This window comes from Rhipicephalus sanguineus, chromosome 5 (genome assembly GCF_013339695.2).
Source record: "Rhipicephalus sanguineus isolate Rsan-2018 chromosome 5, BIME_Rsan_1.4, whole genome shotgun sequence".
In the NCBI taxonomy this organism is placed as follows: Eukaryota; Metazoa; Arthropoda; class Arachnida; order Ixodida; family Ixodidae; genus Rhipicephalus; species Rhipicephalus sanguineus.
In genome coordinates this window covers 134,945,431-134,969,040 of record NC_051180.1, presented here as the reverse complement: position 1 = coordinate 134,969,040, position 23,610 = coordinate 134,945,431, and the positions used below count along the sequence as shown (strand labels likewise).

Sequence of the window (23,610 nt, the reverse complement as noted above, 5' to 3'; positions counted from 1 at the left end):
GAGTGTAATTGTTGTTTATAGTAATTCCTACTAATTATATAACTGCAATTTTAACTTACAGTATACCTTAATGTCCGCTCTATCATATACAACCCTTAGCATAACCAATTCCATCTATTTTATATGCCGTTTTATTTTTATCAGTGTTTTTGGACAACTCTTACCGCTGCTAGGCAGGGTCGGAAAGATAGGAAAGAATGTTACTCGGTGCTCATGCCACTAATAAAACAAAAAGGGAAAGCGTCACAACGCAGTAGCACTTGGCAGATAGCGTAAATTAAATAAACTGAACACGATAATGAATAAGTAAAACTTAAAGAAATCTTTCCGAAGAAGTCTCGAAAACCCAGAACAACATAAAGAAAACAGAAGACAAGCTATCATTGTCGAGTAACACATTTCTCAGACTTTCAGCAGGTAAACAATAGTGACTTTTTATTTCTGTGACTTCAGTCTGTCTTCTGGTTTTGTACACGCATCTTAAGTAAAAGTTAAGTAAAGTCTTCAACAATAAATTAAAAGAAAAAACGAGGGTACGCTGGCCCACACGGAAAGGATGCTGTCGTCTGTACACAAATCGGTGATCATCCCTGAAGACTTCGGCAAAAAGCTGCGCTACGTAGGAAGAGTGTCCCGCAGCGCCCACTCAACAATCACAATACGCAGAGCTCAGTCCAGTAGTGATACGCTCTGAAACGGCAGCACAGTAAGAGTGAGCCAGGCGCTGATGATGTCCACCGTTGTACAGGATTGAAGTCAGCACATACAAAAGGTTGCGATCGCCTTCGCGCGTGCATATCTACAAAACAAAATCTTGCATATATATATATATATAATTTTTTTACATTTCTTGCTAAGTTCACACGCACCACACAAGCACTCACGCGCACGAAAACACAAACACACCAGCATCGTCCTGCGGTACACGGGAGGCTTGATGCCCGAGGTGTCTTGATTTTCTTCTAATTATTGCATGGCACATCCATATTTGGCACACATCACATCCACTTGCATACTTTGACGGACTTGACGCACTGAAGTGAGCTGCTTCTTAGACAGCAACGGAAGGAACTTGGTTGGCAAGTCACATCGGCACGTTTACACAGCAGTTATTTTCCGCTAACTTCTTGTGTTTGCATCCGTGTGTACGTGGCAGGATCTTGATCAGGTGGTCCTGATGCAGGACCGCCATTGTGTCTCGACGGAACGGAAGTGTCTCTTTCGTTCTTTTTTCTTTCGTGATGAAATGACACACTTCATGTAGATCCATGGTGCAAATGGCCACTGGAAGCATGCAAAGAAAAAAAGAATTCTGTGAAGCTTCCCATGGGATTATGGCACTTGAGACCGTGGAACGCCGAATTTCTTGCATAAGAACGCCGACGAAGTATGCCGGCTCATAACTAAGCTGAAGTTCAGACTTAGACTTTGTACATGGACCATCCAGATTTATACGTATGCAGACTAGTCTAATGATGCCTTCATTGCTCATGTTTCGTCTTTACCGATGCTTCTGTATCACGATTAAGCTTTTCTCAACATCTCATTATACCGTCAGATTTCCTGCCCTCAATCTTGTTCAATTACCTTCGAAAATGTGCCCTCATACCTATGCAGGCTACAGAGCATGATAAGGAAGCCTTCTAGCACGTATTAGGCCAATGTTCCGTTACAAAAACGTCGCTCCGTGACAACGCTATAAAGACATGGCTATTTAGTCCTCACCTTAAGATCTGAGCGCTGACTTCTCCATCCCGACTCACTGCTCTCCACTGCTTTCTTCCACTTCCAGGAGGTGTCACCAGGTGGGGAGGATCGTGGTAAATGTGGAAGCTAGGTGGTTTGTATGGTGCGCCTAAAAATAAATAAGTAAATAGCGAGCTCAATGCAGGTGCATGCATGTGAATGATAACGTAAAATTAACAAATTAATTATTAAGAATTCAATAGCACAACAATAAAAAAGGCAAGTATGTGAGTAGAGGAAGCCGAGTGTGCTATAATGGTTACGAGCTCAGTTAGGAGAGTTCGCACAAACAGTAATAAATAATAAAGATAGTAGCTGTTATGCAAATATACTATCACATTGGTATGCGCGGGCGCCAAGTGCATAGTTGCCCTAAACATTTCCCGCGAATTATGAGCGCTAAAGATTGTTTTCATTCTGCGAAAGTATAAATATATGGGTGCATCGTATTTTGATGCCATAATGAAGTGTATTATGAAATTTAACACAAGACGCCAAATTGAATACTTTTCAGAGCGGTGAATAAACGGCGTCAACAAAACAACCACAAGAAGAGACAAGGACGTACGACAAGCACGTAGGCGTACGTCCTTGTCTCTTCTTGTGGTTGTTTCGTTGACGCCGTTTATTCACCGCTCTAAAATGCACCAACTAGCCCAACAAAAAGTTTTAGTTGAATACTTTTCACCTGCCGCTGAACATCATCGACTCTTAGGGAACGCGCCACTTCAAATATTTGCTCTCATAATTCTTTCAGTCGTAAGTTGGCATATTTTCAGGCCAACCTTGTAGTTGTTAAGAAGTCAGTTTCTGTGCGCCCAATGTTGCTGTTACCATTTGCGCCAAGCGAAAAAGCAAACAGGCAATCGATATTCTCTCACCAGTTATCGTGGAGATACATAGCATCAAGAAGTGCATAACGCCTATTATCAATAACAGGCAATGACACGTGCAGTTTCTTATTTTTATTTTTATTTATTGTTTTTGCGGTTACGCTGCTGCTCTTCGTTCAAATGACGCCCATAATGAGTTGCTATCTTCTACTAGAGGACATTTCAGTGCTCAGTCATCATGAATAAATCACTTCACATTCTCCCTACATTACATGCGCTTCCAGTTAAAGCCATGTGAAATATTCATGGGGTGCTTAAGAGTGCTTACCATCATTGCTTTGCATAGGCTGATTATTTTCATCGTGTTCAGGACGCTGGTCCTCTAACGTCCTCTGACTAGGCAGGCTTAAAGAGAAAAGCTGATTCTGGGGATGTGCGTCTGAAAAAAAATGTAGGTATAGAATTTTTCTTACGATAACGCTGTTCAGGCCACATGAACTCTTCTACTTTCATTTTGTCATACTTACCAGTATTTCTAATCTGATGTGTTAACGTCTTGCTCGCACTCTGCGGCAAGTTCGTGACTTTTTGAGTTTCCTGGTTATGCTGTCTTTCGTGGACGCCGCGTTTGGCACCTGGAGAATAACGAGACAGCACATGCTTCCCTTTAAAGTAGAACCAAAGGAACTACATTATTCTGCCTTTAAGCTTACGCCGAAGATTTAATCTCGTGAGTACGTATACTGGTGCGAGCTTTGTCAAACGTAAAATAACATCATTCTCCTTATTAAACACATTTCTTTAACAGATCACCCGAGTTCGCAGTTAGCGCAGGTGTGTCACCTCTTAATTTCCTCTTATTATCTACGGCAACTATCTGTTAGCAAACCTTATCGCCGCTTATCTCAGTTCAGGCGTTAAGTACGGAAAGGCTCTTTCAAAGTCGTAGCTAACTGACCTTGCTCTGGTGTCGGCGTCGTTGTGGAGATGACCGAGCCGTTCACTTGGAAACCAGCATTTTGTGCGGCTCGTGCTACGGCGCTCGCAAAGTCCACCTCGTTGTAGACGGGGTCGTCGTAGGAACTTGCGCGGCTGGAACGGCCGCTGGTGCAAGAGCTGTTGCTCCTCTCCGTTGTGCTGGCCCACGATGGCGCTGTGTATTGATGCAGTCAGAATAATTTTAGGGCCTCTCTGGCAGAAGCTGTTCATCGGGCAGTTATGAAAGATCAACATTAAAGGGCCCATCACGAGCCACCACAAACAATTTTCGTTATAAGTGATGACGATTATCTTTGTTGGCACCCCATTTCGGTTGCGGCAGTCATTAGCCACCTAGAATGCCTGTTATAATCAGTGCTTTACTTGCTGTACAGCCATCTTGTCTTTGTTATACCTTTTTTTATTTCTTTATTTTTTGTTTCTTCATGCGAGTCTATCTCGATGATGTACTGCTACCTACGCCTGTAACGGCTTCGGTTCCATCAATCTCATACCTGCATTTATTCCCGCCAACTTTATAAAACGTATCTTACTGAGCAATTAATACGTCCTTCCGCTTCGAAACTTGTTGGAAAGTGTAAGGCGTCGTTTAGAGAACATTTTGTCAAGAGCACTTGTCGACTCTGTTCGCTATTGGAAGATTTAGAAGGAATTCAAATGTCCTATTACCATGCCTTAAGAAGGAATGCGTCAGTGTCAACTGACGCATTCCTTCTCGTTTGCCTCGGCTAGCCTTCGCAAGTGGCATTCCTTCTCTGCGTTTTCCCATCTGCAGGATCAATGGGACTTGCGTTCACATGACGAACTCCGTCGCCTTTTATTGCGATAACAATTACATTGACATTCCGGTGCGCGCTTTTTGTCATCATCGGCGCCGTTGCCGTGATGTTCCATATTAGAGTTCAAGAGTCATAACATCACGCAGCACGCCTTACGCTCTATGCATTCTTATGTTCTGCGAGGGCGGCCGACGATCGCGGCTCAAGCGGAAAGGAAACGCTTCGGACGTCTTCCTCCGCGCGAAAGGTCCATGAGGGGGAGGGGCTGCGTTATGCCAGAGGTAGGGTGGGCGGGTCGGTGTGGCTCCAGCAGTCACTGCGTACTATGAAAGGCCGGGCGCGGTCGCACGCCCTGTCTTGACAGGGATCGGCAGATGCCACATACCTTGTACGTGCTACGTTCTCACAGCTCAGTTTGCGTTGAAGCTATCGGCACCACGAAGGCTGTTCCGATCGCTGCAGCGGCCGCGTTTCTTTACGCTAGCGGTTTGTCGCGTTACGCAAGATCGGATGCTAATTGAGTTAGCCGCTAGGCTTACATCGTGCAACATTACAATTTGTTACTATCGCATTCACTGAGGCAAACTATAACTTTTTTTCTTGTCTTTGCGTCTTACTTCGCAGCGCACTTCCAAAGGCGACACTGACGTACACGGGCCTACTTTTATTGACGTACATCTATTAAAATCTGTAGAACCATCTATGTCATTAACGAGCACTGATCTCAGTCGAAACCGGGTTGTAAATGAACGGTTCTTGGTTCTAAAAGGCAAATAGTTCTAGCAAAATAACGCCGCAATAACACTCCTTTTCTACGACAACCGAACTTGAGTTTGTACTCAACTCAACAATAAGGTATGGTAATGCTGCCCCGCAAGAAGAAATTCTCACAGTATTAAGTCTATATCTGACATAAGATGAAAACACGTAGCGACGCTATCAGTCCATGAAACCTCCTCAAGTTTTCCCAAGCTCTGCTCTTTGTAGCTGGTAAATGTCAAGCCATACTAAATTCTGTGGCTACAAGTTCTTACCGTGGCTTGGAGCATAATCCGTGTCACCGGCAATGCTGGACTCTATCGATCGAGGCCTTGTTATTAACTCCACATCCGAGTCAGCATTTGCTGGTTCGTAGATATAGCCTACAAGAAACGAAACAATGGTATGTGACGTGGGTAAACATTAGCGCTTTTCGCTTTTCACATTCACACATTTATGACACATATGATGCACAATGAACAGTCTGTCCCAGCTCTCCACGATGAAACTGCCAGTAGTTAATGCGGCAGAGTCGGTGCAGCAGTTCATTTTCAGAATGTTTCTGCTGATGCACATGCGAAGCTCATCGTTTGTTAAGCTCACGACTGTTTCGTTCTAAAGCCTATTCAATAGGCCACTGGCACGCAAAAAGTTCAGTAAGGCTCTACAGCTTCCTTTTGTTTATATTTATTTTATCGCACGCCTGCTCTTCTCTCCGATTTCCTTTCCATCTTTCTTTCCCTTTCCCCCTCCCCTTAGTGTAGGGTAACAAACCGGATGCTACAATTCTGGTTAACCTCCCCGCCTTTCTTTCGTTTTATTATCTCTCTCTCTCTACTGTTTCGTTCGTCGAGGTACATGAGCATACTATGACACTTTCAATGGCATTCAGTGTTCATGCTTACCTTGGGCGGCGCCGAACCGATATCCTGTTGGTTCTGCAGCAGGGATCGAGGAACGGGGCTCATTGATGAGTGATGGTAGTGACGACTGCACTCCCCTGTCTATGAAAGGGTTGCTGAATAGCTGTTGTTGCTGCTGCTGCTGCTGATGTGACTGCTGAGGCTGTAGCGGCTTGAGAAGGGACCTTTGTCCCTTGGGAAAGAATGGTGGGACGTTTTCATAGGAATCTCCATAGGAGTTTCCTAGGCTGTTGCTGGATTGGTTGAGAGTGCTTCTTGGAGAGTGCGTTTGTACTCGAGACTGACCGTGCGCTCCCCTCATGTTGGACATTGGCTGTGCTCCGTTTATCTGAAGCTGAAAAATGAAACAATCGTTTGCTGTGCTATAATATATTTAACCATAAAAGGTGACAAAATGAACAGGAGGTGAGAGAAGCTTTTCGTTTCCTAGGTCAAGCACACAGTGGACGCCGCAGTGAACTGGAAAGCTCCCGCAAACATGAGCCTTTTATTATTTACCAGCTGCATAATTAAGAAGATAAGAAGCTACATAATAAGGAGATCAAGTTTCTACCTCTCTTCGATGCATTAGTAGGACAATGTCCCGTATGTCTATGCACAGTCGTACAATATACACAAATATCCCTCAAGTGAAACCACCCTCTACAAAGCATTGAGGGATTCTATATAAGCGCCTTATTTTATTCATAGCTCATACGAAAGCCGCGCAAAAATTTCCTTTACAAAAAAAAAAGCCGTAAGCCTACATGATGTTTCACAAAAATAATGTGACAAATAACATACACCGGTGCTTCTCCTGAAAGTGACATAACACAACAGCTACGAGGCGCATCCCTAGGTCACGCAGGCCGACCTCAAGTGTAAAAAAACGAATAAATGTGCTAAGTACGGAATACTCATAAATATAATTTTATATCGGAATAGGTAGTTGCTAAATGCCACTTGGTTACAGCTTGGTTACAGCACTTGGTTACAGCATTATATTTTATACACTTATTTAAACAGCACTCACTTTCTGCTTGAGTTGCACATTGCGAGGTGGCGTTCCTCGGAGGCAGGCTGGAGTGCTTGTTGGAGACCCAGCCTCACTGGGTGGTTGCTCAGGTGGCGGAGGGATAAGTTCCGACCAATTCATCATTGGTCCCTTGGACGAAGACCCTCCCCGAGAAAATTTTTGGCGGCACTTTTTTATTGGCATTCCATACTCATCTGAAACGACCGTGACGCCATGGAGTTCTAAAAAGTGCTTCTATTACCGCACAGTCTCTGGCCACAGTGATTGTGCTTCTAGTTAATCTGCCCGATATGACTATGTTCATATATGTTGTATTGTTTTTCAGTGCGAGCTGAGCTATTAAGTGGTACAAATAATGACCAGTTAGATGAAAACCGCCATAATAACCATTAAGACATTATTACAATAAAAAAGTGTGCTATGTTCCCAACACCTATCAAGATAAAAAAAATTGCGGAAAATAAACCAACCCAGGGCACTAAACAGAAATGGATTATTTTTACTTGCAACGTTTTGCAGTAAAAATTTCAATACACTAAAAGAAAGTTATACGGAAGAGTTTAACATGTATTGCCTCTGTGACAACCCTGGCTAACAGTCGCATAGCACCTCTCGTAGTTGAAATGACTATAATCTAATTTTCAGTAGAAATAGTTGTTCTTGCCTTCAAATTTATCTGCTTTATAGAGTTGACGTGAACTATGACGAATCATAAACAAAACCGTTACCTGTTGTGTAGCTTCCCGAGTCACTAGCTGGACTGGCAAGCTTGTCAGATTCTAACAGCCGATCTGTAATGCCATCTGGAAAAATCATCAAAGCAATGAGTGCTATGTTTTGAAGCATGCCCTGCTCACGTTAGAGCTGTTTTAAGCAATTCTTTAGCGTAATCACTTAGCTAAAATTAAACGCACAACAAATTCTCACCTTCACTCGCACGCGCGAGCTCTAGGTCAAAGGCCTTCTCAGATTTCCTGCTTCCTTCCTCGGCTGAGCTCCCACTGCGAGCATCCTTAGCCTGTGAGGAAAAAAAAAAACATTAGCAAATACCCTTCATTCTATTGGCATCATGTCAAATAACAGTCTCAGGTTCATGCAATTGGAATTAACAAAGCAGACTAATATCCGCAGCAAAAACAATCAATAAGTGAAGACACGGTGCACTCCATAGTGGTGCATAAAAGCCGGTCAGTAGAGATGCAGATGTTGAAAAACGGCGTACGATAATAACCGGGCAGGAAGAAATCCACATACGTGAAAGCCATGCCAAAAAGGCCGGTTTTATGACTGTTGAGTTTTCCGCGCAGCGCTATAAATGTTTTGTCTCACAAAAGTGCACTTGCTACCTCAACTAAGTTACTGTCTTTTTAATATAAATAAGCCTATTTACAAAGAATATTTTCTTTACGCCGTTTCATAATATTTTCAAACAAAATAGTTAAAATGTACGTATGGATGTCCTCCACAATCTGGCAATATTTGTGACACCTTTTGAGAATATATCTCATGTGCGTGATCAGAACTAAAAAACCATTATTCAAGAATCCTCTCGACGACATCGTTAGTGTGCCTTTCTAATATTACAAAATTACGATGCTGTAATATACGTTAAAAGAACATAGAAGGCAGTAGAGCAGCCTGTTTCAATGCTCATGTGCGAGATATTTAAAGAAAACCTATAGAAATGTATACGCATACATATAACGCATGTTTGTTACACAAAATTGCGTAAATGTACAATGCACCTTTTTTAAGAGTTATTCAGCCCGCCCGTAGTGCGTTAGAGATTTTTTTTTGACAACTGTTCTTGCATAATATGCTTTCGTTTAGCATAAATGGTTCAGACAAAAGCGCTTCCTGAATAAAATAATGCGACAGTAATCGTTTACTTACAGAACCGTTTAGGCTCTTCTGGAGCGATGGGTTTATCAACGTAGTTGTTGCATAGGGCTCTGGGATTGAGGGAAGGTCTTTCTTGTAGAAAGTTGTCATGCTCTGAGCGTCTACTTCTGCATAGTCAGGCGCATTCATCCCACAGTTTAGAGGTGCATAGACACTGCAAATAAAGGAAAGCAATGAGAATGTTATCAGTTTGTACAAATAGTTATACACATAATGCAACACACATATTTTGATTTTATTTCTGTTTGTTGAGGAGTTGTTGATGCCTATATCAGTTTTAGCTGACACAAATTGCGCCAGGTGCACTTAAGCAGGTTTTAGTGATTTATTTATGTTTCAAGCTTGCATACTTTAATTCTCACTTCTTCTGTTTTGTGAATTTTTTGTAGACTAAAATCTCAGCTGAAAAGCACCTCTGGATAGAAATCGATTTTCATTGTGAAACGTTCTGAGAATACAACGGAAAATATTGTGCGATATTGCTTATGCCATAGCAATGAATTCCACTAACGAGTTCCAGGTTACCATCGCTGGTACATGCTAGCATTAAGCGTATTAATGACATGCTTGGAAGCAACTCACCTAGAGTAATTAAGATCATTCGTAGCACAGCTCATTTTGTTAAGAAGCTTGGTTTCACAAAAGGGGTCCTTGGATTGGTCAGAGGATCTCCAGGCACTATGGTTAATCCACAAGGCTTCGTGAGGACTGAGGCCAGGACGGCCATTGAGGGAATTGAAGCAGTTGCTGGGGATTGAAGTGAGGAGTAAGGAAAGCAATACTTTTATTACCTTCAGTAGAATGGTTTGGCACCACACTTTTTCTCGAAGCGTGCAACAGGCATGCGATGTGGAAGTCAGCGTGAACACAAAGCAGTGATGCAAACGTAATATATTAATCAGCATAACTACTCACCTGATGTCTTCTTGCTTATGCACAGGAACTAGGAGGAAAATGAGGGAAAAGCGTGATTTGTAAATTGAAAAAGAAGATAATATGGGAAGACAAAGAACAGATATGTCACGTTTTTTATGAATGAATGTGCGGAGATGTTAACGGACAGTTGGTATATCTACTTAATAATTTGATTGATTGATTATTTGATTGATTGATTGATTGATTGATTGATTGATTGATTGATTGATTGATTGATTGATTGATTGATTGATTGATTTTCTTCAATGATAAGGCGCAGAAGGTGGGCGTACGTGCTTCCAACTATTTAATCATAATATTTTTCGGGGAAATGCTTGAAAATCACATAAGGAAAAAAGAAAGCAAAAAAAAAACGTTCGCTGGATCATGTAATATAACATTTAGGCAGGAGGTTGAAAAAAAAACAATGTAATATAACCCTTCTTTCGCCTTCGCGTGCTTACCTGTTGCGAGCGACTTTGCATGTTGCAGCCTTCGTTTTCGTATCAAAAGAAGGACGAAAATTGTGACAGCCACAAGAAGCAAGAATCCAAAGAGTGCAATGAACCATGACTGCGTTACAATGTTTTGAAAAGGTGTAGAAAGTGATGTAGATGCAGCTGGGCTTTCTGCAAGGTAGAAAGAGAGGTGACGATGTTGAAAGCTATCGCTATGTTCTTGAGTACCAAGTTTCTCAGTTACGATTTCATATTGCTGTTACAGACGATGTAAGTATGCCCTAATTTCGTAACTAGACGATTGTCTTCCGGGTGAGTTCTCTACCATCCACATCTCTTTTCTTGACATGGCTGTGCATCTTATGCATGGTAGATCTACATTACCATAATCTTCCTTTTTGCAAAATTGTATAATGAAAATAACTGAAGACTTAAATAAAATGTAAGGCATTCAGGAAATACCTGACACTAATAACCTACCAATTACTATGATGTAAAAATGCACCGAACAGCGAAACCCACAGTACGAATTCGTAGTGAAAGACTTGTCGTTGCATTGCAACTGCAAATAACCATATCTGTAGCGTAGACATCTGCAATATACTGCCTGGCAGTTCGACTCGTCAATACGCACCAGTAATTCTTCTCGACCATAAGCTTTAACTGAGAATTATGGAACCAAGTTCCGCTCTATGACTGAGCACGCACCAAACAGCACGCCCGCAAAAATCGACGCGTGCTCGATGCAATATCTCGACAACAAGATGTCATTTCGATAGAAGCGGGCGGGAAGCCATGTGGCTGCTTCGGTCTTAATTACCTCCCTTACGTTAACAGCAACAGCAATAACATTAGGTGCTAAAATCAAAGCCTCCCATTAGTTGTACCACAACATTTGTTGTTTCTGTTGCGATCCGCCGTTAGTGTTGTCAGTGCGCAGCCTGCGACATCACCTAGAGACATGAATGTGGTTGATTTTTATCTACAAGGTGGCACCGCCGCATTTAGCACTGGAAACGTGCGACGCTAGTTCAACGTTGACAACGCCATATTCGAAGTAGATTTTGTACACTGGGGTTAAAGCCTTGGCCTTGCTGCATGTTAGCGGCGAAAAGTAGAACTAGTCACTACTTCTTCTCGTGATGTAGTCGACACGCTCATCGCGTCGCTTGTGATGATCACTTTGATATATAAAATCAAAGAAATTGCTCAAGGTCAGGACACGCGCTGACGAATGGACGTAGTTCAAGATGGTGACATGCTGGGCCAGTTGGTGCAACATGCTGTAAGTTGTATCAGCGCACAAATAGCAGGAACAGAAGGAAAGAAGTTGACAGGACAGGCGTTGAGCACCGCATGGCCGCGGGAGCCTTGGCCTTGCCACTTGTCACTTACCCCTTCTTGCCTCCTTGTCATACCCCCCCTCCCCCTGCATAGCTTTCAGGGCGCTCGCTGGTACAAAAGGAGAGAGGAAACGCTTAACGCGTGCGACAAATTTCTGTAACTCCGTCTAAACATTTTTGCGGCAGTCGATTCGTGAGACAATAAACTCCTTTAACGAAGCCATCCTATGATCTTTTGGAAAAGTGTTGCAGAGCTCCTCGAGAGCCACACTTGACGCTCACGTTACTCCCGTCGCACGAAAGATGACGCAATGAATTATTCATGGTGCCCTTAGAAAATTGTAGGAGAGTACCACAGCTCACCCATTTTGAACTGGACGGCACTGCTGGCGGGTCCACCACCTACTGTAGTCAGCGCCACGACACGTGCTTCGTAAGAAGCTCCCGCCTTCAGGTTGTTTAGCGTAAGGCTGTTGGTCGTAGAGTTCGTGCTCTGATTCAGGTGAATATTTGAAGAGTTTCCGTCCACGTAAACCTGTGTACAAGTTAATGTCTCTTTTAGCCTTAAAAGTTCAAACACTCTTATGTTGTTGTTTGACATGCTCGCTCCTAATTACGTTTACCTGTTCTCGTCATTTCACGATGAATCAACAGCAATGAAATGCATGGTTGTTTCTTTTAAGCGCAATATCAAGTTCATGAATACCGTTGAAGCAACCAAATAGCTCATGAATTCTATTTGGTTGCTTATAACGGCAGTTCACGACATCTACAACTTACGATCGTTAACTACATAATAAAATCAATGCAGTTAACGTAAAATATGCGTATATGGTGGCGTGGAACATGCATCAAATTCGAGACCGGACGACAAAAGTGCTTACGTTATATCCTCTCAGTCTTCCATTGCGGTGCTGAGGTGGCGGAGGTGACCAGAAAATGGTCGCCGTTGTGCCATTCACAACTTGCACTTCCACACTTTCGGGTGGTGCAGTGGGCACTGCGAAAAGAGATCGTGTGACGTCACCACGTGGTATGCTGTAATTTGGCGCTTCGGTAACCGCAGTAAGCAATCTGCTCCTTTAGCTGTTTCCTTGGGATGAACAGTAGGCTAACTGCGGACTTGAATGACGAGCACGTACTGGCCTGGTCTGAACTACACGGCATGACTTCCGGGCGCGATCGACTTTCAGAGAAATCAGTGTTGGATTATTCTTCATGGCCTCCTCTATTTATTTATTTATTTATTTATTTATTTACCTATTTATTTCCTAGGATATAGTAGAGTCAGGCGGATTCGACTGCCTTCAGCTGGACCCAAGCCCGTAGCCGGGGGGTGGGGGTCCTAGGGGCCCAGCCCCCCCCCCCCCTAACGAAATTTTGGTGAAGTATGTGTTTTTACCAAAAATAAACAATAAATACGGTTTTCTTCTCAAAAAGTCTTCGTTTTCGGCAAGTGCCTCCCCCCCCCCCCCCCCCCCCCGAGAAAAATTACTGGCTACGGGCCTGGCTGTACATGGTTTTCGTATTGAGGGCTTTATCATGTAACCCTTCAGAAAGTTCCTCAATACTACCTTCAGCCTACCAGTCCACGTCGGCTGACCAGCTCTTTCTCATCTCTGGGCACAATGTCGTCAACCCTATCTCCCCATTACGCCAACCAATCACTGTGCGTAATCCGGCCGCACCTTATTTAGCACGCATAAGCTAGGCCTTCGCGTGAAGATGTTCGAGAACTGTGACACCCGCACAAAGAATTCGCGACGCACTAACAGTTAGCGCAGTTACAATCTGCAACAAGCTTTACAACGACTGGACGAAAGTGCGAATGTGCATACATACATAATACAGGCTTGCAAGCAAGGAGGGGGGGGGGGGGGCAGCCCCCCTCCCGAAATTCGTCCAATTTTTTTCTTTTTGCCATGGCAAGACTTTCTTCCGAACAATTAGGCCTTGGACACCCCCCCCCGAAAAAAAATCCTGGCTACGTGCATACATACATACATACATACATACATACATACACACACATACATACATACATACATACATACATACATACATACATACATACATACATACATACATACATACATACATACATACATACATACATACATACATACATACATACATACATACGTACGTACGTACGTACGTACGTACATACATACATGGTACGCAAAGAATCATTTCGTACTTACCATCTTCCATGGTCTGAACACTCCTCGAGTTGCTTGGTGGGCCTTCGACGCTTCTGTAGAAGGGCACAAGAAAGAACTCGTACTTCGTGAACTTCTTCAGGTCGTTGAGTACGTATGAGAGTGCTCCGCCGTTCAGCACAGTCACCATGTTGTACTTTTGCGAGCCGCCACTCATGTCTCGGAACCGAATATAAAAGCCTTCCACGTAGTCTCTCATGCCCTGGATCTGAGCGACGCAAAGAAAGACAGCGATTTGTCGAGGCGAACAGAGCGGCTTTTCGGCAGTGCAGGATACGGTGTCAATGTAGAAACAACGCGAACTCAAGCTAGCTGCACAAAGAACTTGTATCTGGGGCCGTTTACGTATGTCCATTTTAATTAGGTTTTCCTGCTTCCTGGTGCAGTTGAAGGACATGACGCAAATCCACTTATCAAAAGGTTCATATTATCAGCGTAATGCTTGGCACAATCATCACAAAATAAATATGCACCGGCTTTCACTCACTGCGTCAAAATTTTGAGTCCTTGCTAAATGCGTTTAGTTGCAGCACAGGTGCAATATATCGAAAACCAGGTGTGCCACCGGCAAATAATCCAAGCGAGCGTCCATGTAAGGGCACTTCAAGGTGCCAGCAAGACATTTCTCAACGCACTTGAAGTTACATCTGACCGGCATAATGAATTTCCTCTAAGAACCAGCCTTCTACTATATGTATAAGGCATGCATACCGCGACTTATGACAAAAATATCGCTGGTGCCAACTGAAATTCAAGTTCCTTCTGTGTAGACTAGCTTACAATGCCTTAAATGAAACGACACTGAAGCTTCATGAAGTAATAGGGCGCACCTTCCAGTTGAGCTTGACGGCTGTTGAGCTGACAGCCCGTATGTCTTGCAGGGACACAATGCACGCGCTGAGTTTTGCACGTGCCTCGTCAAGGTTGAACTCGGGGAGAAAATGTGGCGCCATTCCTGAAAAAAAAAAATGCAAACGAGTCATTCCTGCTAACGGTGTTATTTCGACCGACGAAAGTTTATTGCAGTTTACTGCTCATTGAGCCCTAAATTTCTTGCAGCTGTGCGTTATAAATATTGTCGTTTTTTTATAATGACCGGCAAAAATATTTGCAAGCCGCCTGAGACAGCCACTTGGGATACGTCATGTGCTAGTCTAAAGTTAGCGGCGGTTGATACCATTGTTGCTTGTTACTGAGTGGTTTAGAGGAACGCCACAGTCCTGCTATTCAATTTAACTTGAATAACGTAGCGAGTTTATGGTGGAAATCTCACTCACCTAGAGTTCGTATAGGTTCAGACACAGGGCTAGGGACACCTTGCCCGTGAGCATTCTCTGCTCGCACAATGAAAACGTAACGTGAGTCGGGACGCAAAGCTTGGATGGTGTATTTCTCAGCAAGCACTCGGTGGGCTGCCAGGACCCAGCCGCTCTGCAAGTCGCTGCTGTAGTATTCAACTGCAAATTAAAAATAGCGGAGGTGTGTCACATATTGCGTTCTTTGCACAAGATATTCGAGTGAATATTAATAAGTTACTTTTAATGATGACATGCATAAACTAAGGCTGCATCTCATTATACCTTACTGTTATACCGTCACTATATGTGAAAATTGTAACCAAACAATGAGTTAACTTTGGTCATTAAAAACCCTGGCTGTCATTTTCTACCAGTTTCTTCAATGAATTTTGTTACATTTCGTTAATAAAATGAATGGCACCAACTCACTTGTGTATCCTTTGAGTGATGACGCGCCCACTTTCTCGCTGCGTCTCCAGGCAAGCGTTATCGATGTCTCTGTTGTGTTTACGTGCACCGGCTGAGAAGGAGGGCCAGGAAACGTGGAGGGGTCAGGAGAGCGATGGAAATTGACGTTGGGATTATGCGGAGATTCAATAGTGAGCGACGCTGTCCAAGACGTCTCGCCGCTTTCGCTCGAAGCTTTGCAGGTGTACGCTCCACTGTCCAGCATTTGGAGATCTTTGAAGGAAAAAAAGAATGGCGCGAATAAGAGGGCCCCTCGTGGGGCTATTTTACCAGTTGGCCATTGTTATGACGTTGGGAAAGATGTTAGTATTAGTAGTTAATAGGTTTCATTTTCAACGTGTAGCGTGGACCAATTTTATTTTCCGAGTGTTTCTAACAACGGCGAGATAATTGAAACTATTAAGCGTAAACCATCGCAGCCTTTAAATATCAGATAACTACCATCTTAGGCGTAACAATGTTTCATGTTGACCTATATTTTATGCTATTCAAGCACGAAAACAAACCGAAAAACGGACATAGACAGGACAGAGTGCTGTCTCTTCTTGTTTTCTTTTTCGTGTTCTTGTGTTGTAACATTAAGAACAATGCGCCCCCGACTCGGCCACCCGCAAACCTTCTTGACGTACCTATATATTTACTTTGCACATGCTATGAGATTTCTCGATAAAGCCATGCCCTCACCTTGTATCTGAAGCGTCCCGGACTGCAGAAGGGTGTATCGGGGCCTCTCCTCAATCCTTAGTGGAGCCCCGTTGTAGAGCCACTGCACAGTGGGCTTGGGAGTGCCAGTCGCATCGCAGGGCAGTTGGGCGGCCGTGTGCAGCGGCAGAGTCTGGTTGGCCGGTCCGAGTCGTATGATGGGAGGCGGAAGGTCGGCGAGCGCGGTCACCTCCAGGTGACCCTTGGCCATGCTCGAGCCCACCACCGACAGCGCCGAACAGACGTAGTAGCCGCGGTCCTCCTTTCGCACACCGCTGATGGTCAGTGTGCCCTCGTTGCTCACCGAGAAGCGGCCATGTGACTTGCCCGGAAACATCAGCACCTGCGTAGGTAAAATGGCAACATATTGGAGAGGCGTGGTTTTAGGCTGGCACGTGTTACTTGGTCTGATTAACTGCGGCCACCCGCACTAGTACGTCATTTAGACTAAAGGCACAACAGCAAGAATCGAAAAACGTTTCTTTTTTACTCAATTGTATTGAAACCGCCATGTTTGGGCTAGCCAGCAGACACCTGTCAATTTGCATCAACCAATCACGAAATACTTGTTGTTTGACCGCAAAAGCCGAAGCTGACATAGACGAGTAGTGGTTCTTTCCTGCAATCGTGCGACAGTTCGGACGTATCCTGGGAAGCTTCAGAAAACTTGGCAATCTGCTGTTCCTGTGTGTAAATCTTCATCAGTGCGTCTTCAGTTGCCAACGCACTAATGTTGACTTGTGCAGAACTTACTGAACATTGGGCTTCAGCGTGAGCCAGTACTCATTTAGAAATGTCTGGCATGTGACAAAAATGGCCTCCTATTTGTTGTACGGTTTAGTGAGATAAGAATAATGACAGAGTTGTAGTTATCCTAACCTGGTTGCCTTCTCGGGTCCAGAACACGGAAGGTGGGGGGTTGCCTGTCGCAAGACAGTCAAACTTGGCGACACCGTTGAGCCCCACTTTCTGGTTCTGAGGCGTGAGGCGGAATGTAGGACGCGCTGAAATGAGACAAGAAAAAATGTGAGCAGGTATCCACAGCCTTCTTGTAAATGGTTCACTATACAAGCGTTTAGGGATCATTCGGCTGAGTTCTCGCTTAAACTGAAGCCTATATGGGTCCGGGTTGTCTTACCATAATGTAACTAGCTGTGTTCAAACTTCGTGTTCCCGTAATATTAGCAGGAGAAAATCATCAGAGAGCAACGTAAGTTACAGCTTTACGTTCTGATCTTTAGACAAAATAGCGTATTTGTTCACAGCCGAAGCCAGAAGTGACGTTGAACACTGCGGATAATTTTTGTCGACGGCTAGTTTACATGTTAAGCATAGTGTACGAAGCTGTACCTGATTGGAACCACTTACAAGTACTTGATTAGAGGAGGCCTTGCAATTTAGATATTGCGCAACAGCGGGCTGTAGGGATAGGCTTCGGCTCGTATTAGGGAAGGGCAATATAAGGTAAAGTTATGCCACAGCTTACACCAACAATTAATCGAGCACTAATAAAGCAGCAAAGTTAACGTTCGTAGGGACAGATGCTGGCAAACAAGAAGAATATTTATTTACATATTTCCCCATTCTACATTTATGCAAAATGACAGAAAAGAGCAAAAAATGAACGCGCAGGACAGTATCTCTTAGTGGGGGCGATTATCAACGTCGTTGTATTTGAAGGCAGCGTTGCTGCGTGCATGAATCACAATATAATTTTTTATAACGCAAGGAACATTTTGATACGCTCTCTACACGCTATGAGAACTCGTTATCTGCAATGCAAGAAACAGTGTGTGCAAAAACACTGCCGATAGGCGATTCACTTGTTCGTGATGCCGCCATCGGCTTGAGTTGATTCATTGTACGTACATCATCAAGTAACTATTTCCACTTGATCATGAAAACATGTGCGAAACTTCCCTTATTTTTCTGACTCATTGAAGGCTAATGGACTGTTTTTGTCATTTGTAATAACAATTATCCTGAACACTGTGCAATTCAGCGTAGAGAGGGTTTCATTCGTTGAATGGGTGATTGATTTGGAATGTGCATTGCAGGTATCAGTATTCACGATGATCCTGCACACTCCGCCAAAACGTACTCTGCAGCTAGAGCTCGGACATAAACGTAATTAGAAGCAAACAATGAAGTTGTTGTGCCAGACTCTCTCGAAAACCAGGAAAGAATTGTATGTTGCTGGGCTAACATAAAGGAGTGGGTACTTACAGTGCACTGTTAATGTCGCCGACGCAGAGACTGAGCCAACAATGTTTTCTGATTCACAAATGTACGTTCCCTCGTCTGCGAGAGCGACATTCTTAATGTGCAAACTCTTGTCCTCATGAACGTAAGCCCTGAAAGAAAAACAACCGTCGTCAGATCGCCTTCTCTTTTTTAATCAAACACTTTGCAAGATGTTTTTATTGCTGATACATTTAAATCAAACACAGAAATAGGACACACCTGCAGCGCATATTTCACAGATAACACTTTCAACACACTTACTGTTTAGGAAATCACGAAGAAAGAAGGCAGGAGTAAACGAAATGCAATAATATTTCCGCCTATCTAGTTTAAAAAAAAAGCACGAAGAAAAATGTTAATATTCATCGAGAATGCGTGACATTCAAATGCTAATTTCGTCGTATTTCCTTTCGTATTTCTTTTCCTATTTCCCAATCCGATCTTGTAACACGCAAGCAGCGGGGTGGCTTTTCCACATAGAGGATACTATTGCAGAGAAGCAACCACGCACATCTCAAAGGGCAACTGTTGAGCACGCAAACGCTTACATTAGACGCCAACGCCCACTTCACCAATACATACCTCTATAGCTTTTAAGGAAATTACGTCGATATCCCCAGTTAAACCTAATGACTCGCGTTTACACTTTTCTTCCTTTCATTTCTAGAAGCACATTTGTTAATCGAGCATTTGCTGTCCTCATGCGTAAACTGATGCGGAAAATCCGGCCACATTCTGGGCGAGACGGCAACGGATTTGCGTTTTTTAACTTGCGTTTTTGTGGGCGTCAGAAATCCTGGCGTACAACGTGTAAGCACCTACAAGTACTATATCTGTGCAAAACACAAAGCCATATCTGACGCAAGGCTGACGCATATCACTGCATCGCGAAAACTGATCCTATGAAGCTGTTAGGCGGATAAACCAACCCGCGTTGCTCCAGTGTTTCTGGTCACGTCACTCACCTGCCAACGGGCATCTTGCCATCCTGCCTCCTCCACGTGACCGTCGGTTTGGGGTCGCCGTTAACTTTGCACCGGAACTCGACGGACTCTTCCGCCAGTGACGTCACATCTTCCGGGACTCGGACAAAGTACGGCTTCGCTGTGGTGGAAAGTCAACACTCATTAACCGGTGACACAATGCATTTCATACTGAGCGCACAACACTCTCAAACACGTTTCTTAGATTTCTGGAAGGCACTAACACTAATTATCTCGTTGATGATGGAGATGCGCTTAAAAGACGTGGACGATAAGTGAAGTAGGACAAACAAAGCGCACCTGTCATTCACGTCCTTTAAATGTGCTCCCATAATCGTCATGCTAAATGAACTCGCCCAACTAGGTTAACTATCTTCCCACACTGTAGTATGGGAAGATAGCGAGTCAGTTAAGAAGATAGCGAGTCAAGAGGCACCGGCTGTGTCATTATGCCATATATATATGGCATAACGACAGAGCCGGTGCCTGTTCCACTTGCTTAGTTGCAAGCATTGTTAATCACCGGAACGTAAAAGAAGCCTCATGATCGTCTCATCCAAGATGCGCTATGCGCGTGCGCAGCTTGTCGTCAAATAGAAAATCGCTTACTGTGCACAGAGAGCAGTGCCGCCGGCGAGTCCCTGGTGCCGAGCATGTTGGCCGCCCGGCACACGTAGCGTCCTTGGTCGGACGGGCGCACGTCGGCGATCCCGAGCGCTCCCTGGGCCAGGAGGCGAACGCGCCCCGTGCCCGTCTGCACCTGGACGCCGTCCTTGAACCAGGTGACTGTGGGCTCGGGGTGGCCCCTGGGAGGAACGCACTCCAGCGTCGCTGACTCTCCGCCCGCAACGTGGATGCTCTTTGGAAGCTGGCGGAACTCGTCGCGAAGCACTGCGATTGCAAGAGATACAAGGGGAATGAGGGACACGATATTTGGCACTCGAACGGCATTCTAGGTCTGTGGGTTTTGTCGCGTATATACAGCCTGCAATGTACATTCCGACAGGTTTCTGTGAAATCTGCACAAGTGTCTCAAGGTAGGAAGAAATAGACGGAAAGACAGTGAGGTTAGCCAGTTCTGAGACCGTGGCTACCCTGTTCTGTGGGAAAAGGGGTAAGGGTAATAAAATATATTAGACAAGAGGTGTTACAAAAACAAAGAGAGCGGGGACGAAGACAAAAAAGCAAAAGCAAAACGAAACGACTAGACGACACTGCTCAAAGTCTGTCTCTAAGACCATGCAATTGTCCGCAAAAAGAGCAACAACGCTTTCGAAGCCTTCTGTGCTGAGAATGGCGTCGGTCATTGTCTCAGGACCCTCGGACGAAGGGGTCCTGAGACACTGCAGCCATATCCATACATGTGACGCCAGAATGGGAATACATATAAAAAAACCTATGGCTATGCTAAACAAATATGGTGACCACAAACGAATGATAAACGTGCGTGAAACGCGAAACGACTGTGTTGGACAGCCTTTTCGACCAGACCGGCCATTATCACATATCACCAAATATAACGAAAACAGCAACAATGACGAAGGTGAAAACATATAAGTAAAATATTTGTCCGCGTCGAAGACGAATTTACAGGCATCGCAACGAAACGTGCAAGAGTGAGATTATATTCCTGTTCATCAAAACATTTTGCTTTTCTCTCTTTTCTTTTTCCTTTGATTTACGTAATCAGTTTTCCCAAAATCTGAATACTTCTGCGAACTTAAGCACGGTATTGTGTTTACGATGATGAAACCAGTTTATATACATCAATTAGCCTCGAATACAAGAAAACTAGATCTATTTAATTGATACTCTCGGCAGTACGCTTCCGATACACTCTTAATCATGTCCTACTTAAAGTTGCAGTTTATAGCCCGGAAACGAGACGAAAAATCTAACCCCTATAGACTGTTTGTTTAGCCGGCACAACCTGTAGCCGGCGCCGCCCGTAGCCGTCCCGCGGCGTAGTAGTTTTCTCAGCGGCTCATATCATAGGCGGGAGTCAAATAGGCCGGAGATTTTTCGTCTCGAATCCCGGCTAGTTACGAGGCCGGCTATGGAGATCTCCTCGTGCCGCGTGAGCCTAGCTACGGTGTGTCCCAACTACGGCACGTCCTAGCTATAGGCGGTGTATGAAGCGGCGAAACAAAAAATTGATTTTAAGCCACCTTTTAAGCTCTAATCGGGGATTTGGAGGCTTAGACACATATTTTATGATATACATAATCCATATACACATATTACACTCAGAAGTAAACCACAGAAAAATTCACAACAAACACTCGCGGATTCGAACTCGCGAACACTCGATCACCAAGCGCGTACGCTAACCACTACACCACATCACGCCGCGGCGACAGCGTCCTAAAAGAATGGGGGTTTATATGTACCAATAGGTCGCTACACACTGGCGTATTAGTGCAGTGGAAATCGTTATTATACATGCAGCGTTCACTGATACGTAAGGAGACATTTTTTAAATGACATTCGTGAAAATATAAACGGGATCACTCAAGTTATTGTTCGGAGCATGCTTGAAGCGAATTTGCTTGTTTGGTATAAAAGGTAAAACTGTTCCGCATATATTTTGCACTGGCACCTCAGTGACATTCAAGGAATCTTAGCGTTCATAATACCCCAGTTCTATTCACGTAAGCCGCCAGCCTGTTGCCTTTCATGGATTGAACGAGTTTTCAACGTCAAGATTCGCTTGCCGTGGGACGTGAGCTCGGAATCCATCCGTGCCAACCGCACAGCAACGTAGCCGTAGCAACGACGTAGCAACGACGGAGATTAGCCGTGTTCTAAGTAACGTCGCTGGCCGCTTCACCGCCGACGGTTACCGGGCCGGTAGCCGATATCGTCACTAAGCCTATTCAGTTTATTTCGAAGCCGTAGTCGACGGTGCTTCAGAACAAAGCGCTCACGCTCATATGCCAGGATCTTTTACTTCTTACCGTTCTTGGCTCGACCCTCTCCGCGTAATAATTACACACTGAGATGAACATGCGCTGATAACCGTGGTATTGTCGGCAATATGTATAATATGCGAACACGCTCGAGCAGGTGCGGTGTGCCGCCTACGCACTGCAGATGAACTTCACTTGTAAAAGAACTCATCTTGGTTCTAAACGTTGGATAGTGCACGTCGCTTCCCCTCAAACGAATGACACTATTCCCGCAGATATTATTTTTGCTTCAACAGAAAGTGCGGCCCACGTTTCGGTCGACCATGGAAGCGAGGAGGTGACTGCATGCAGCTTAGCGGTCGCTCGGCGGACTGCGCCTCTCACATGCGCTTACTTTGGACGACACTCGCGCGACAGACGTGACTCGTGAAGTGGGCTGTCCATGCTAAAGACATGGCGGCTCGGCATTCGCCGTTGTCTGACACGCAGTGCGCAGGTGGGAATTGGCTGCTAACATGAACAGGATCTTATATCCGGCAGTAGTTATCGCCAAAATATTTGCGACGTTCTGCTAGGACTCCATCAGTGGCCATATTTTTTAGAACATCTCGATTCATGCTGGTATAGCGGTCCCGCCGCGCAAGTTAAATCACCTCATACTCGTCTCAAAGCGGAGAATTCGCTAAACTCACACTGGATGATACAATATTTTTCACATAAGTTTACTAGAATATTTTCTGGAAGCGCGAGCCCATGCAATGTACTATACGCAGTATTTGTGCGAAAGACACCTTCATGGGCATGCAATGCCTAACTCTATACAAGTTTCACCTTTCAATAAATTTTTGGCATATTTCGCAGCGATAAATACGGCGGTACACGCAAAATTGGCGAGCTACATCCACACAGCTGCATTTGCATGCGCACGCGACTGTTAGTTTGTTGTGCTATAGAGTGCATGGGATAGCCTTCTGGGGTTTTTTACGTGTACACGCACTTAATTTTTTTTATGTGCGGATTACTGAGAGGTGTTGCGCACACCAGAAATCCAGAACGTAGTATAGTGGTGCATTAATAGAAAATGAATTTGACACCATCGAGTAATAGGTTCT

General features: G+C 44.3%; 1 protein-coding gene across 1 annotated transcript; it reads right to left on the bottom strand.

Annotated features, from left to right (window-relative positions):
• Positions 1-419: 419 nt before the first annotated feature.
• On the bottom strand, positions 420-21,186 carry LOC119394982 (roundabout homolog 1). The gene is made up of 26 exons (XM_049416043.1): positions 21,181-21,186; positions 20,199-20,541; positions 19,572-19,710; positions 18,589-18,716; positions 17,242-17,366; positions 16,345-16,705; positions 15,622-15,873; positions 15,172-15,351; positions 14,725-14,849; positions 13,877-14,102; positions 12,557-12,672; positions 12,036-12,207; positions 10,336-10,500; positions 9,872-9,899; positions 9,539-9,703; positions 8,948-9,110; positions 7,982-8,072; positions 7,783-7,857; positions 7,052-7,248; positions 6,022-6,373; positions 5,392-5,499; positions 3,538-3,732; positions 3,107-3,214; positions 2,908-3,018; positions 1,726-1,855; positions 420-1,284 (listed from the first exon to the last, which is right to left on the bottom strand). Exons 1-26 carry the CDS (start codon positions 21,184-21,186, stop codon positions 1,257-1,259), a joined length of 4,089 nt encoding a protein of 1,362 aa, XP_049272000.1. The 3' UTR covers positions 420-1,256.
• Positions 21,187-23,610: the final 2,424 nt, after the last annotated feature.

Coding starts and splice junctions, on each gene's coding strand:
- LOC119394982 (XM_049416043.1), bottom strand. Junction 14,850..15,171: donor TGAACCTATACGAACTCTAG/GTGAGTGAGATT, acceptor TTTTTTTTTCAG/GAATGGCGCCACATTTTCTC. Junction 9,704..9,871: donor CATAAGCAAGAAGACATCAG/GTGAGTAGTTAT, acceptor TTCAATCCCCAG/CAACTGCTTCAATTCCCTCA.